General features: G+C 40.6%; 1 protein-coding gene across 1 annotated transcript; it reads right to left on the bottom strand.

Moving 5' to 3' along the window:
• Nucleotides 1–138: 138 nt before the first annotated feature.
• Nucleotides 139–15,914, bottom strand: LOC117763192 (beta-1,4-N-acetylgalactosaminyltransferase 3-like). Its single transcript, XM_034588141.1, has 21 exons — nucleotides 15,769–15,914; nucleotides 13,649–13,704; nucleotides 13,468–13,548; nucleotides 11,387–11,482; nucleotides 10,931–11,021; nucleotides 10,729–10,829; nucleotides 10,211–10,278; nucleotides 8,709–8,787; nucleotides 8,495–8,561; nucleotides 8,149–8,277; nucleotides 7,929–8,038; nucleotides 6,948–7,030; nucleotides 5,655–5,722; nucleotides 5,391–5,560; nucleotides 5,104–5,351; nucleotides 4,233–4,450; nucleotides 3,150–3,303; nucleotides 2,971–3,043; nucleotides 2,723–2,876; nucleotides 1,736–1,862; nucleotides 139–709 (listed from the first exon to the last, which is right to left on the bottom strand). The coding sequence occupies exons 1-21, from the start codon at nucleotides 15,899–15,901 to the stop codon at nucleotides 601–603; spliced, it is 2,415 nt and encodes an 804-aa protein (XP_034444032.1). The 5' UTR covers nucleotides 15,902–15,914; the 3' UTR covers nucleotides 139–600.
• Nucleotides 15,915–16,144: the final 230 nt, after the last annotated feature.

Below are 16,144 nucleotides of genomic sequence, written 5' to 3'. Positions count from 1 at the left end.
TTATTTCATAATTTGTGTGTAAAACATTCCCTCAGTACCTGAATAACCAACAGTAAAAGACACATTTTATATGAATGAGAACAAAGTAGAGAAACTGAGTCAGGGCCTTTTTTTTCTAGAAATAACATTAAAAAACACCAATAAGATAAATAAATTGTTAAACCGCACCATAACAAAAGGCTGTGATAGAGAACAAAAGATAACCTTGAGTCGTATACAAACATTTAAAACTCATGCAACATGTGGGATCTTCGTGATACAGGACACTATGCACCACCATTTCATTTCTGATCCGTCTTTGGAACAGGTTCGGTCTTGGCAGTGAGTATAGTGCAAATAATCATGGCCATAGGGACCAACATGTCAGTATGTTTATATACAATATCAAATAGTCAGTGGCACTCAGCATCAGTAGTACTTCCAGGTGAATATACTCTGGGTCGTCACAGTAGTCTTCTTATTGTTCTTCTTGACTGTATTCAGCCCTAATTTCCTCATCTTGTGTTAATCCCTGTCAGTCAGTAGCAGTAACATTATCTGTCCTTTAAGCACTCTGGTTGAGCCTGTGGTAATGTCATTGTGCTGCGACGGATGGTGAGGTCACTTTTTGGTCGAAAGCTGCTCGTTCCACATGCCACGTTTGGAGTGAAAGAAATGGAAGAAGTTCCTCAAGTAGACCCTATCCACTTCCAGTCCTGAATTAATGATCCTAGAGCAGAGAACAGAGGTACAGTATTTGGGTTTGGTATTAGGTTCAAGCATAAGTAAAAACATGAGGGGAGGAAGATTGCTGTCCTTTTGCGTTCTGACAATAAAGTCAAAATGTTGAGAAGAAAGTCCAAATAAATCAGAAGAAGATATTTCTTTTGCATTTGGGGAATAAGCTGCCAGTGTTCGATCTCTGTGGTTTCTCCAACTGAACAGACAGTTTTATGACTCCTGATACTGATCATCACATGTGATATGTTTATTTTGTAGAGGCAGGCATGTGTGCCGATGTTATTAGTTTGACATATTACATTACATGTCATTTGGCTGAGGACTGAGGATCGAACCACCGACCCTCTGGTTGGAGGACGACCATCTTTAGGGCTGTGGTTACCAATATAATATTAAGTGAAATAATAGGTCTCAAATGACAAACTTATAAGAGTTGCTTATTTACACATCCTGCAATTATTAAACAAAATAAATATTAATTAGGGATCAAGTTTCTATTTTTATCTCATACCATCTCCAGATTGGTGTTGACCTGCCTCACCATGTTCAGTCACTAACTGTGGCTGTTGGACTTACAGTGCTGAACAGGTCGTGTGTATTGGCTTTTTATAGTTTATGTTTTTCGCTGACTGATCCTTCCTAGATCGACACTGAGATGGGTGAAAGTACATGCAGTTGGTGGTACTATTGAGCTGTATTACATTTTAGCTTCAGGATTTATTGCAGGACTGTTACATTAGATTCAGCAAAGTGTACCTAATAAATTGGCAACTGAGTATTTTGCTGTTTAATGCAGGTCCTGTGATCAAGAAAACTGAGACAAAACCTCAGCAGGGCCTTTAAATGTAAGGGGCATCGCTGCAGCTGTTTTCCCAACAAAGATGGAAAGTCTAACGGTTGATTTGTCTTTATAAAGTTACAGGGAAGATACACATGGCTGATATGGGAATAGAATTAAAAGATAAAAGCAACAAACAAGTGCATCTGTCAATTTCCATTGAGTGAGTAAACCGACCTGTCGAGTAGCTCCCAGTCTTCCCCTCCCCAGCGGTCTGTATATTCTTTGGTGTTCATTCCTCCCACTGCATCCAGATCAGACTTATAGATTCCAAGCAGGCCAAAGCCATCCACCTCCCAGAAACCTGCAATCCACACATTTACATTCAAAATGTAACCTTTACTACATCCACACTTAATCTTCAAAATGCATCATATTCACTTCAAGGTACTGTGTGTAAGATTTAGGGGAAAGGGATCTATTGACAGAAATTTAATATAAAGTAATCCTAGTGATGTTTTCTCGATTGTGTTTATCTAAATTATAAAAAATGTTTTATTTACCGTAGAATGGCCCTTTATATTGAAATACTTTATATTTACATCAGGGGGGGTCCTCTCTATGGAGGCCGCCATGTTTCTTGTAGTAGCCCCGACGGGACAAACTAAACACCCTTTGAATTTTTATGACAACTGAAGGTTACCACAGGTTCTCTCTCATGTTTGGAAGGGGAGGATGAGGTGAGGGGTATTCAGCTGCAATATGCAACTAGATGTCACTAAATTCTACAACACTGCAACTTTAAAACAGTTTGCATGGTTGGTACCCTGGTTTGTTGGTTGGGAGAGAGAACTGCATTGCATGCCACTTGCAGGTATGCCCACAACTGCAGCTGTAGACTGTCTGCGTGGATGGTTAGAAGTTTATAAACGATAGCATGCGCGAGCACGTGGAAAACAGCAAGGCAAAAAATGGGGGGGGGGGGGGGGAGAGAGAGCGAGAGAGAGAGAGATAGAGAGAGAGGGGGGGGGGGAGAGGGAGAGAGCTGGAGAGAGAGAGATCGACAGAGAGAGATAGAGATAGAGAGAAACTACTGCTTAACTGTATTGAAAGACATATGATGATAACTTTTAATATCAAATTAATTGGCTTCCTTTTATTAATGTGCATCCCTCAATAGAGTAACGGTCTCTTTAAAATGAAACTAAAGATGTGTGTATCTACCTCTGGCCTCCAGTGGTGTAGCCCCACAGTCCAGTCTCATGATTATGGGAGCAAAGGCCATGTATCCCTCCACAGTGTGTTTCCTGATGCTGTCGATTATGGAGGTAGGGAATTGGAGGTGGAGGTCACAAAGAAACACTATGCTGTGTTGATCCTGAGGGATGATGAGTGGTAGATATTTTATTTTGATTCTATTCAAGTGAATTAATCGTAATTATTTTGCTGCTGAGAGTTGTTGCATCACTTACTTTTATAAGGTCGACTCCTGCTTGCAGACCACCAGAGCGCTGGAAGTTTCCACTCAGCTTCAGATACTGGTACCTGATACATTCCACACACACTGTTATAGCACATACATCATGTGTAACATACTTAGCCATAGGTTTATATTCAGGTTTAAAGGAAAACAAACACACAAATGCACAACCTGTGGAGTGACGAGTTCTTTAGAGCCTTCTCCACGTCCATGTCAGTGCTGTCGTAGTCAATGACGATGAGGTTGAAGTTGCTGTCTCCGGATTCTCTGAACACGTTCTCCATTTCAATAATCAGCTTGTGCACCCACCGAGCCTGGTTTTTCACTGAGATACGTAAACAGGCAGATAGAGACACAACTGTAAAAATCACAGCTGTCGGCTCACTTTTTGTTAGAGGGTACATGTGTGTCAGCGTTGATAACCCCAACCCTCATATCTCAACACGACGGAGTACGACAACAAATAGCAATTTCAGATTAGTACACATATCCCCATATTACACCCAGTGTGTTGTCCTAAAGGGAAGACAGCATCAAGAGAAATGCAGCATCACTGCTCCTGAAAAGAGATTCATTTATGTTTTTGTTTGTATTGTTTTGGCCATGTACTGTATATGGAGATGGAGATGTCAAAGTACCTGTCAACTGTAAAAAAAAATGTCAAAGTTGATTTCTGACATTAATGTTGATGAAAACAGGGTGAAACATCATGATTGACAGCTGAGACTGAGTTGCACTTGGTCGAGCATGTGTATCGGCAGAACCTCGCTGCCCTAGTTCCATCTCCAGATTGCTACTGCACACGTCATGGGCACAAGATGGCTGCGCTTGTATTTGGGATATTATTGCTTCATTTCTGGACAGCAGGAGATTATCTTTGTACACAGTCTGGGGATTTAAGTTTTGATGCTGATATTTTCTTGAAGAAATATTAGGAATTACATCTGATAAAGACAAAATGTAGAATCAAATACTTGCTGTCAATAATTAACTTTTAGGAGCATAGAATGTGTTAAGACTTTTGTAAATACATTTAAAAATACAAAACCTTGTGTCAAATCATCTTAAAAGTAACTCATAACTAAAGCTGTCAAATAAATGTGATGGAGTATAAAGTGCAACGCTTCCCTGTGTAGTGTAGATGAGTGGAAGGAAAATTAAAATACTCAAGTAAAGTGCCTCAAGATTGTATCGATGTAAGGCACTGGAGTCAATGTGCAATCTCCAACCTGGTCACAGGTGGATGTACAGTACCTGGAACTATGATGTGGACGGTGGCAAGAGGGTTCCAGCTGAAGGCCACTGGGTTACACAGCACCAGCTCAGGTTGCGGAGTCGTAGCGTAGACGTATTGTGACAGACGCAGCATCTGGCCGTTCATGTCTTTCAGCAGCAGCTCCAGGAGGTAGCAGCTTCCTTTGGCTGGGTCCACACGCTTCACCACGTTAACCACTTGCACCAACGTGAACCGCCTGCAGGGGCAGAGAGAGACACAGTGACATGTCTGCAAAATAGTTTCTCATTAACTTTATATCAGTGAACTGATCCATTGGGTGACTGATCGCTGCAGCTCTACACATATTTAAAGGGCCCATATTTTACACCTTTCTGGTGTAAAATAAGATAGATATAGCATAAATCAATATATATATTTATTTGAATTTTTTTTTTTACTTTACTGGGTCACTAGCTAAAATTTGTGTAAAGTCCCACTCTGTACCTATTTTAGATCTCTTAATATAAATAAACAGACTTACTGCCTTGTGGTTTTATGCAGTTTCAGTTCCTCCAGTTACTCTTGACATTTTGCTTTCACAACAATATGGATAATAAGAATCTCCCTGAATGCAGACTTCAGACACCATGTTCAAGAAGCCAAAAATGTTTTGTGAGGACACAGTCAGCTTGACCTTTGACCACGAAAATGTAATCAGCTCATCTTTGAGTCCAAGTGAATGAATACGTACGGACTAACGTAGCCATGCACAAACGGACAACCTGAAAACATGATGCTTTTGGCCATTGGCTGTCACCAGTGTGGAGGCAAAAAAACTCCCATTGAAATTATACCAATTTTTGTTCCATGACCCAGACGATGTGCTGGCGCAGACACAAATACACTTACCCGTTATGTTTTTTGTTGAGTTTGTCCATGAAATCCTTGACCACTGGCAGAACATCATTGGAGTTGATAAGCAGACTGCCAGCAATTTTGCACTTCACTTCCATTGCATCTGAATTATGTGCCCGATAGTCCAGGTGGTTGATCTGGAAGGTCTGCCTCCAGTTCATCCCAGGGTTGACATTCTTTACCTGCAGGAGCTTTAGTGATCTTTTTACAATCCTCCGCTCCTTGCTCACAATTTGGGTCTTCTCTAACAACAGAAGCTTGTCTGGTTTCCCTGACTCAGCCTGAGGATGAGGCTTTGTGTCGTCTTTCTGCAGGGGTAACGACTGGAGTATCTGCCGGAATTTCTCAGCAAAACCCTCAGAATCTTTTTCATAGTCTCGAAAAAGTGTGTCTTGCGAGATTTCCTTTTCCTTCTCATTTATGACCGATTTCTCCCCCATCAGATTCCGATCTAGCATTTACCAGAGGCAAAATCAGAAAATGAGAGTGAATTGGTCTGACAACACAAGTAACTCTTTTATAAATAAGAAAAAGTGATAAAATACTTGTGTTTGTGTTTTCTTGTTCCAGCAGGTCAGGACTGTCTAGTTTCATGTATCCAGAGAAACCGGAGCTGAAGATAAGGAGACAAGATTATGCAACAAATGAGAATTAGTTCATTTGCATTGTGTTTTCAGATGAGACACTTAAAAAATAAACATCTTCCATGTTGGTGGATAGGACATGAACCAAAGTCAAAGTATACATCAAATACATTTTTCTCAAAGATGTTTTCTGTCATTTGAGCTAGTTCTAGTCACACTGCTGTTTGTTATGTATATAAATATAATATATAAATGTCGTGAAAAGTCATGATTAGTGAGTGACTCGCGATGATTGGTCCAGCATGGTTATCGGTGGGACCATTCTACCATGGCATCCTCTGATCGTTACTGATTCTGGCTCCAAATGTACAAGATGGCAACGTTTATATCCAGGATTTTTTGGCTTCATTTCTGGATAGTGAGAGGAAGTGGAGACGCATCGTCCATCTTTATACAAAGTCTATTGCCTAAAGAATATGTTGTTTTTCTTGATTTTACATTTGACATTTTACAGAAATCCTCTGAAGTCTGGGTTAATTTTTGTCCGAACAGATGCACTATTGAAGTCTGATGCCTTTATTTTGAAATGGTATCGACAGTAGGAGAAACAATATACTTTTTTCTAAAGGTAGTGCCGGTAAACAAAAAAACGTTCGATAAAATGGAAGGTGTGCCATGCAAACAAATGAGAAATCATACATTTTGTTGGTTTAGCACCTGGCTGATAAAGGTACAAGGTTTGTAAGGTGTGTAAGCCAACAAGATCACTGTGCGTGAGCTGTATTTACCATAATGCCACCATGTAAATGTGCAATTAGCCATCGCTTTGTTAATTTATGCTCTTACTGAGACTGTGTATACTTCACACTAATAATTTTTCATCATGTTTATCATAATATGATGTGGTTTATAAAGCAACAAATAATTTAATTTAAGTTAAATCTGCTTACATGCAGCCCTCTATTAAGAGTTTGTCATTTTGTTAAGATAAATAGATTTATCAGTGTGATAGGGATTTCATGTTTGTATAAAAAGTAATTAATATTAAAGACAAGCTTTATAAAGGATGATCTAAAAGACTGTAGTTGAATATTATCACACCTTTAGAGGGTAATACTGTTCACAACATGTTTAGAGTTGTCAATAAAGTGTTGTGAGCCATCAGTAAAAGAAAGTCAGACCCTCATTCAGCCAGGGATGCTACAACAAATGGATCTATAATTTAATTGTCACGTTTATCCCCAGAGGTCTCACTTGGGGGGGTAGAAGCAGCTTTTCTCGGACTCCATGTGTGTGAGTCGGGTGTGGTCATTAGGGTAGATGAAGGACGATTTGACCTGGTGAGATGAAATGAAATGACATGCTATTAAAGACCAGAGAGCTTATTGAGAGGTATGAATCATGAGGTCTTGTTTGATGAAGCTTATGAAGCCACGTCCTCAAGGAACAGATCATAGAACGCGACACGTGTTCATATTTAAACACTTTCCAAACTCACTGTCAGGCGTGTGCACTGAGACCATGACCTGTGACCACTGAAATCTGATCAGTTAACTTTAAAGGAATAGTTCACCCAAAAATGATAATTCACTCATTATCTACTCATCACTTTGCCGATAGAGGGGTGGGTGAAGTGTTTGAGTCCACAAGACACTGCTGGAGTTTCGGGGGTAAACAGTGTAGCAGCCTAAAGGTCCACCAGAAGTGGCTAAGCTAGCGGAGGTTAGCATTAGCAAGATAGCTCACTAATATCTTCAGTTGTATTGGATTCGGCTGCTACCTGGCTGCTACACTGTTCACCCCTGCAACTCAAACACTTCACCCACCCCTCCATCGGCATAGGGGTGGGTAGATAATGAGTGAATTACAAATTCTAAAGGATTCCCTGGAGGCGTTTCTGAGATGTCGCGTTCACAAGGCTACAAATAGGTTTTATGAGGTCACACCTTTGACCACCAAAATCGAATTGTGAATCTGACACATTTTAAGAAATTCCCTCACGGTCTTCTACGTGTTCACAAGAATGAGACGGATGTACGGACGGATGTAAAACCTGAAAACATGATGCCTCCGGCCACTGGCTGTCACCAGTGCGGAAGCAAAAATAATTGTGTCCTCAGTGCTACCCTGTAACATTTGTGGAGAACATGGTTGTCCACTTTCAAAACTGTATTCTGAAGAACAGTATGAGCAGGATGTCATCCATCAGAAATACAAACACATACAAATACATACATAATTTAGTCCTTGATAGCGGCCCAGATGAACACCTTTGATTGTGTAGCTGGGTTTGTACTCGCAGTCTGGCAAAACATCTTGTAGGAACTTGCTGTTTGTCAAAGGCACTGCAAACCAACACAACAGACATTAGAGCAGAGATTACTTTGTGCTTCAATTGGAGGAAATCACTTGCACCCTGACATGAAACAGAACGAGACAGAGAAATGTCTCTCACCTTGGTAAAGAATGTCTCGTGGGTCCTCCCTCAGCATGTCGACTGTAGAGCTGCTCTGTTTCGTGTTGTAGTTGCTTGCAGCCGTCTGAGGTATGTGTTCAACATCACCCACTACCATAGCAGACTCATCTGTGGGATGAAGCCACAGGACAATACAACCTGAGAAGTGCTCCTCATTCAAATGTGCCACAAAACCACTGACTTGATACAGTGTGAGCATCTGAGCAGAAATAATAAAGGCAGTAGTTTTGGATTGAGAGACACTGTGTGGTGCAGATTCACTCTGAGGTGTCTCTGCCATTTCAGTGTCAGAAGGAATGATGTGTGGGCTGATACGTGTCCTTACCAACATAGAGAGAGATGTGCTGGGATTCAATAACCGTGAATCTGGAGCCGTCACCCTGGAGCTGCCACTGTGTGAAAACAGACACAAAGAACTACATGTCTCTTCTCTGTTTAAAAGCTCAGATTACACATAATGTGGCATCTGTAAATGACACGAGAAAACAGAGGAGTTACATTTTATTTAAAGTCTAAAAGAGCTGGGACGAGCTACTTACCGCCACCTCCACATGGTCTGTCCCTTCATGGTCCTGCTTGTGGAGAAGTTCAAAAAAGTATTTCCTCTCTGCAGAAAGCCTGTCAGACAGTTACAGTTCATATTCAGAACTACACCACAGACATATTAGACACCAAAGCTAAACAGCTTCAAGTAGCCTTCAGGTTCTGTGTAGGTAGCTGACTGGCTTGGGTGCTTTATATTGAGTGTACAGCACTTCCCATTGTCAGATATATTGTTAAATAAGATTTTTATGGGTTTTGTGGATTGTTTTAGTATGATTTTCCTGTGTGTTTTTGTTCTTTCCCTTTATTTGTTTTAGGGTGTAACAACATTATACAGGAAAAAACTAAATAAATGATCACTTCTCATTTCTCTTCTCCTTGAGCAACTTAAAATACACACGTTGAATAAACAGTAACACAATTTTAAAGCCATACATTTTCCTATTCTAACACTTGAAGCACAATTTGTAAATCCAAATTTACACTTCAGACAATGCCACCAGGCACGTACAGTACACAAAGTCACTGTTGATCTTCATTGCTGATACTATTGGTATCAACTGAAACTGATCTAGATTGTAAAGCCTACAAAACAATCTGTGTATAATCCACAGGCACGTACAGTACACAAAGTCACTGTTGATCTTCATTGCTGATACTATTGGTATCAACTGAAACTGATCTAGATTGTAAAGCCTACAAAACAATCTGTGTATAATCCACACCCACACACTGTGACAATGCTTTAACAGTAAGGCTGTGTAATGGGTACAAACAGTCGTCTTAATTCTTTCCAGCAACTACATAGAGTTTTCACCATATCAGCATTTCTGGGTTGGATTCCCAGAGGGACATATGCATGTTTACAAAGAACTAGGTTATGAGATCTTATAGGTTATGAGACTGGATGTGCTTATGTTGAGACATGAGTTTTGGTGAAGTTGCACTCCTGCAAGTGAAGCAGTTCCATAGATACGGGGCAGAGGGCAGTGCGGTCCCCAATTTTCTGTCCCTGACTGAACCCGGATATCATTTCAATATTTCTGTCCCAACCAACCCGTCAGGTGCTAACGAGCTTAGATAAGGTATCCAAAGTCTAACACAGGGGACACTTTGAAGAAAGAATGGTCAATGTTGGTGAAGCAGAGGCTGGAAAAGCTCCACGTTAGTACCCCTGTATGGATCAAGATGAATCCTACAAGTCACAATATGCAAGTCCTGATTTCATTTTTGTTTACTCATACAAAGGCAGTTTTCAAAGGCCGAGTAGTGCTGCCTGTGATCAGTAAGCAGATCCTTCTTTTTAACCTTGTTTGTTACAAGAAATCCAGCGTACTTTTGAGGATATAGCTGCTTTTTTTTAGATATTTCTACCTGTGTTGTTTACATGTGCTTTTCTCACTGGTTTGACTATGTTCGAATGAGATATTTAGTGGAAATTGAGTAATAATAATAGAAATTTATTTTACCCACATAGACACACACACATTAAACTCACTTCACTGGTCTGGATAGCTGACTAATATATTTCTCAAACTCGCCAGGGGCGGTCCACTCTGTGCCAGTCTGATAAAAGGAAGCAATCAATCAATCAATCAATCAATTATTAAGACAGAAAATATTAACACACGTTTACATGGACACATATTTCACCTTGAATCAGGTCAAACTTGGAATAAGCAGAAATCAAATTAAGGAATGTGGAGTGTTCTGTCCTTAGTCACATTATGTAGACATGTGTATGTGTTAAAGTCAACATAAAGCAGTTACCAGCTGCTTGATGACAAACGACCTGGGTTCGAGTGTGAACTATAATACGATGTAATGTTGATTGAACATGTAATGAATATTAATGATGAATATTCTTTGAGCAACTCATGTGAAAAACATAATAAAAATAAAGTCTAATTCAGAATAAGATCAATAGTCAGAATTATAATGTCCATGTAAATGTGGTCAGTGACACAAATGTGGAAATGTTCCTCTGCTGCTTAAGAAGATGACTGAGATGAATACCTTTCCAACCCATCCCAGTAACTGCAAATTGAGGGGGGAGTCGTCTGTGCTTAGCCACAACTCAGAGTTGTCCTGAGAGCTCAAAGCAAAAACAAACTCTCCTGAGAGACAAAGGAAACAAGGGGTTATAAGGATTCAGACAGAGATATCTAGGAGATGTATGAAGTGTAAGCATGGTAACAAGAAGGGACTAGTGAGGTACCGTCAGTATATGGATGCAGATAGCCAAATATCCTGAGTCCATAGTTAGTCCACTTAGGAATGACGGCCAGCTTCAGTACTGTACTTCTGGACTGAAAGAGTGAGGAAACACAAAGAATCAGCCACCATGTTTACTCAAAGGGGGACAACATCTTCAGTCCAGGAACCTGAGGATCTAACACGTGGATGTAGAATGCACCTCTGTGTAAAAACACCTCACTGTGACACTGAAGAAGAAAAGAGAATCACTTAGGTCAGGATTAATCCTCTGGGGATCATGAATGAATGAAACTTCATAGTGATCCATCTGATTGTTGCTGAGATATTTCGGCGTAATCCTGCTGAAGAACAAACAAACCAATGGCCAGGGGCACAAACACACCCTCCCTGGCTGAGGTAATGATTCACTGAACATTATTAATGCAGTGTGAGGTCCTAAGGTCAGGCTCTGACTCACGTGAGGATACAGCGGGTAGTGCGGGTTCTTGCGGAGCTCAGCTATAGATTTGCCGCACCAGTCCTCAAACGCGTGCAGATTGGCCCGTCCCTTATACTGCAGGAAGAGAGGAGAGAGAGGATGCTGTGAACACACTGGGATTTGTGCTGCAATATTTCAGCAGTGGATCAGTTAACCATCTGGCCTCAGTGTGTCACATCTAAAATCAACAGCTGTACAATCCCTTAGAAACCACCTGGTGATAAAGTGACAGAGGTACTGGTTTCAACTGTCAAGCAGCTCCTGTAAGGACCTGGTTCACATGAACCTAACCCTTACCCTTAAACCTGATGTTATCTGGTCATGAAGATTATATGGTTTTATTAGTCTGTTTGTATTTCTGCTTCCTCCACAGTATAATGGAGGTGTCTGTTGTCTGTGTAGCTCATTTATTTCAAAAGAGGAACTCAGTGCCACCACCAAGGCCCAACAGTCCCCTTATAAAACCAAATTTAAATTCACTAGATCCTGATTCTTATTTGGGCCTTAACCACAAGGCACACACTCTAAAATATCAGTCCCCTCTTGTGTATTTTTCCCGAGCTTTAAATCTGTGAGAGTGGGGACATTTAATGAACGTCCAAGAGGTAGGATCTTACATCTTACTGTTGGGGGGGATGATAAACAGAGACATTTCTCAAGAGCAATTCCATGAGGGGACATTAAAGGGGACCACCAAACTTACTGTATATACATGTATATAAATAAAAAGGTTCCTCCTGATCCTTGCTGCCTCTGGCCCTATGTGCTATAGGGTCCTCATGAAGTGCTGAGCCCCTTTTACCTGGCTCTCTGCCTGGATCTGACCCTTCCACCACTCTCAATGACCCTGAACAGTCTGTCTCCTGGAAGAGAAATAACCTGTTTTCAATTCTCATAACTACACGGCTCAACACAACAGCAAGACTAATGTCTCTACTTTTTACAAGTCTTATTATGAGAGGGCTTTTACATCATAACTTGGAGACATAAGCCAAGAAACTTACCTGAGAGTCTATGCCTCTGTCTGACTGTCCCTGTCTCTCTGTTCTCAGCTCCTCTCTTTGAGTTTCCTTTGCCGGATGACACATTTGGGAAAGCGCTTTATCACTTTCTTTTATCAATTTGCATTGGATTTTACTGGGGTGCTTATACTTACTTGTTGTTTTGGTGCATTGAAAAAAGATTGGATATGTTTTCTTCCCAGGTTATATACACTAGTAGTAGAGAAGCAACACCCATTAACCGATCTAATACAAATAATATGCCTACTTAGACTTAGTTTTCCTGAAAAAGCAGATCTCTAATATTTTGCTGTCACTGTGTAAAAGTCCACAACATTTTGAAGTCTTCCAGACACTGAGCATATAACAGCGTTTCTTGTCATTTTGTCTTTTTTCAATGAATTAAGACTTTAATTATTTCCAAAATTATGCTGAAAATACATGCAGTAGAACTTAGATGTTTTGGGTAACTTAATCTTAAAAATTATAGAAATATTACTACATCTACAACAGATGATGAAGCCTTCAATTTCAATGTAACCAAGCATTCTGTGTCATATACACATCGGACATTTGTAACAAAGCAAACGGTTTGAAAATCTGATGAGAATTCACTGGGACGGGTCCTCTACTAACCAGAGGGTCAGCAGTTTGATACCAGTCTCCACTGTTCCACATGCCAAATTGTCATTGGCAAGATACTGAACCCCAAATTGCCTCTGGTGGCTGTGCCGGCAATGTGAGAGTGATGTGTGAGAAAGAAAGTGCTGCAGATAAATGCACTGTATGAATGTTTGTATAAATGGGTGAATGGCAAAACTGTTTTTGAGGGGTCATCATAACAAGATGATTATAAGATAATAAGAAGTATTGGTCATTTTTCATTGTGATATAGAGCAGCAGCAATGTATAAATGTCAAGGTTTTCCAGGATGTATGGGAACCATGAACATAAAGGAAAGTGCACTGGGTCACACTAACCCAAACAGGTTGGTGTGACTTCAAAAGAGGTGAGTATTTAAGAACATGTAGGCTGTAACACACACACATGCACACACACTTTTGTTTTCCAGGGATGTGGAGTATAGCTGGTCGTCCATGCAGCTGAATCCTCCAAGTGGTCTGGTTGGTCCCCTTTGACCTGCAAAACACACACATTTAATTCCCTTTTCCTTAGCTCCTCTGCACAAACACACACCCTTACGTCACCATATTTTCTATTACTGCTTCTTTATCCTTACCCAGTTGTCAGAAATGGATTTCCTCCAGATGTTGCTGACACTGTAAGCTTTCAGGCCTGAGGAAGTGAGTGAAAACAATCAGAGCAATGCAGGGGGGACAGGCAAATATGCAACGACTGTACACAGATGGGCAACGCTGTCACTCGATATTCATCCTACAATTCTATTGGTCTGAGAGAGATTAATGAGGTGGAGCAGGCTATTTTTGGAGTGGTTTTACACTGGCTTTAAAATGTATTCTAACCCCAAATTAGTGTGTGGCAATCATCTTTTTCTTCTGGTTAGCGGCTTAGGAAGATCTGAAGTCACAACAGATTTAGCTCTGAGGGTGTGGTGGGGGTGGGGGGAGGCACCGCTGTATGTGAATGAATGACAAACTCTAGTAACCATGTAACAAACACTACTAGTGGCCCCCATCCCATGTGTCATTAATCTAACTTGATGATTGATACAGGAAACCTATATTGATTTTTGGAGGCCAATGCCGATACTGATATTAGAGAGTAAAAAATGTAACGGCTGATATATATATATTTTTTAAATTGGCAATGACCCCTAAGATGTTGTTATTAAACCCTTATGACAAAGACATGTAATTGAGGCTTTATTTGTATATTAATATATACAAATTAATGTATATATCAGCTAAATTCGCTACATTTATACCGAGCGAGTGGGCACGTTGATGATATTTAACAAAAATAAAAAAGGAGACAAATATCTCGGGAAAAGAGGAGCCTCCTGCGTGCTCTAGGCACCAACCCCTCGCCTAAACGTTCCAGACATTTTCTTGTTGTTGTGAACACATCTGATCCAGACAACCCAATTTTTCGGAGGTCATTTTGGAAAACGCCATTGAGTGGCATTCCCATGTTAGCAAAGAATATCTGCCACTATCTGCTCTACCAAACATCTTCTGTCTCAAATTATAAGGTTTCATGTATTTTTTTTTAAGCGCATGGGCAAAGGGGGTCAGTTTACAGCGCTTGTGATCGCAGAGTCTGTCATTATCACCAGGGTGGAGATCTCCAAACACGCATGCCCTTGAGCCATAATGCTCAGTAATTTTGTCAGCCCAAGTGACTCTATTGTGGAGGTTGAGAAAATACAGAGTGGAGAATTTTTATTCCCATCGGTCCTCATCTATACCCTTCTCCTGATGCCTCTTCTTTACGATATCTCCCACAACACTGATAATTCATTTATTAAGATAATTTAGTTTTTTTAATTTCCAATTTTCAAAATGAAATTGGGGGGTTTAGTATAATTGCAACATTTTGGCCTATTTGTTCGGTTTTTGGACACTAATCCAGATTTGGCACAGGTACTCTCCTGAAGCAGCGAAAATAAAATTCTTACTACACAATGTGGTATAAGATTATCAGACACTGGACACCGATATTCCAATTTTAACAAGATTAAGAAAACAGTATGTATAAGGTACTGCCATTTAAACAGCATTTTCTGATAATTCAATAATCAAATTAAGAAAATTAAGAAATGTGATTTATTTAAATTTCAGTCACATTATGTAGGCATGTATACGTCGTAATCGCATTGTAACATCCTATTGGAGTGTTTGCAGTATGTTGCAACATGAGCTTGTATAACCACCTGTTAAACAAATATCATCTTATTCATTATAAGGTCAGTAGTCAGTGTATTGTTGTCACTTTTGCATGTAGATTTCTGGGGACCGCCTACATAATACATCCAGCAAAGATAATAAAAATACTGCGGGACGAAACCTCAGAGGGATCAGAGTGGGGTGTGGGGCACAATAAACTGGGTCTTTGAAATGAATAGATGAAACCTAATGCCGAGCCGGTGTCTAATCAAGGCTTATATAAAGATGTTATCAATCTTCTGACCCAGCCACCTGATTGTGAGGTTGGGTGTGGTGGTCAGTGTCAAGGTGGCCCCAGGTGAGAGTATTGGCACCGTCACGAGTTTGTGACGGTGCCTTAACATATGGCACCGTCACAAACTCTGATAACATATTCCTTCAGTATGTTTAATTCTTGCTTTTTTACACTCTCACTTCCCATAGTTAGGACCATACATCTGTATATTGAGTAAAACTTGTCGTAGCTTTGTAAATGTCATGACCACAAACTTACCTGTGTAATCGTTCCATGCCTCAGTATCGATCATCTCAAGGAAGATTGCCACAGTTCCGAGCAGCAAGATCGTGCCGAACAGAAGACACTTGTCTCTGCGCTGCAGCCTCGCCAGGGGGGAAACTATCGACATCTTCTTGACTCTGAGCTGAGACTAAACCTCGTCTCGTCCCGGTTTGTTCATCCGTCGCTGATTTTATTTTAGAACGCGTCTCCAACTGTGGCCCCTTCTTCTGTGGCTCTATGCGCAATTACGCACGGACTTCTACAAATGCTGATGCTTTTTACACAGGCTGGGTTTACAGATGTGTCCGTTGTCAATTTGACTGTGTGTCCGGGTGTGTGTGTGTCTGCACGAGAGGGGGGGGGGGGGGGG

Source organism: Hippoglossus hippoglossus, chromosome 6 (genome assembly GCF_009819705.1).
Source record: "Hippoglossus hippoglossus isolate fHipHip1 chromosome 6, fHipHip1.pri, whole genome shotgun sequence".
Taxonomy (NCBI): Eukaryota; Metazoa; Chordata; class Actinopteri; order Pleuronectiformes; family Pleuronectidae; genus Hippoglossus; species Hippoglossus hippoglossus.
The sequence above is the reverse complement of the archived record's forward strand: the minus strand, read 5'-3'. Positions and strand labels throughout refer to the sequence as shown.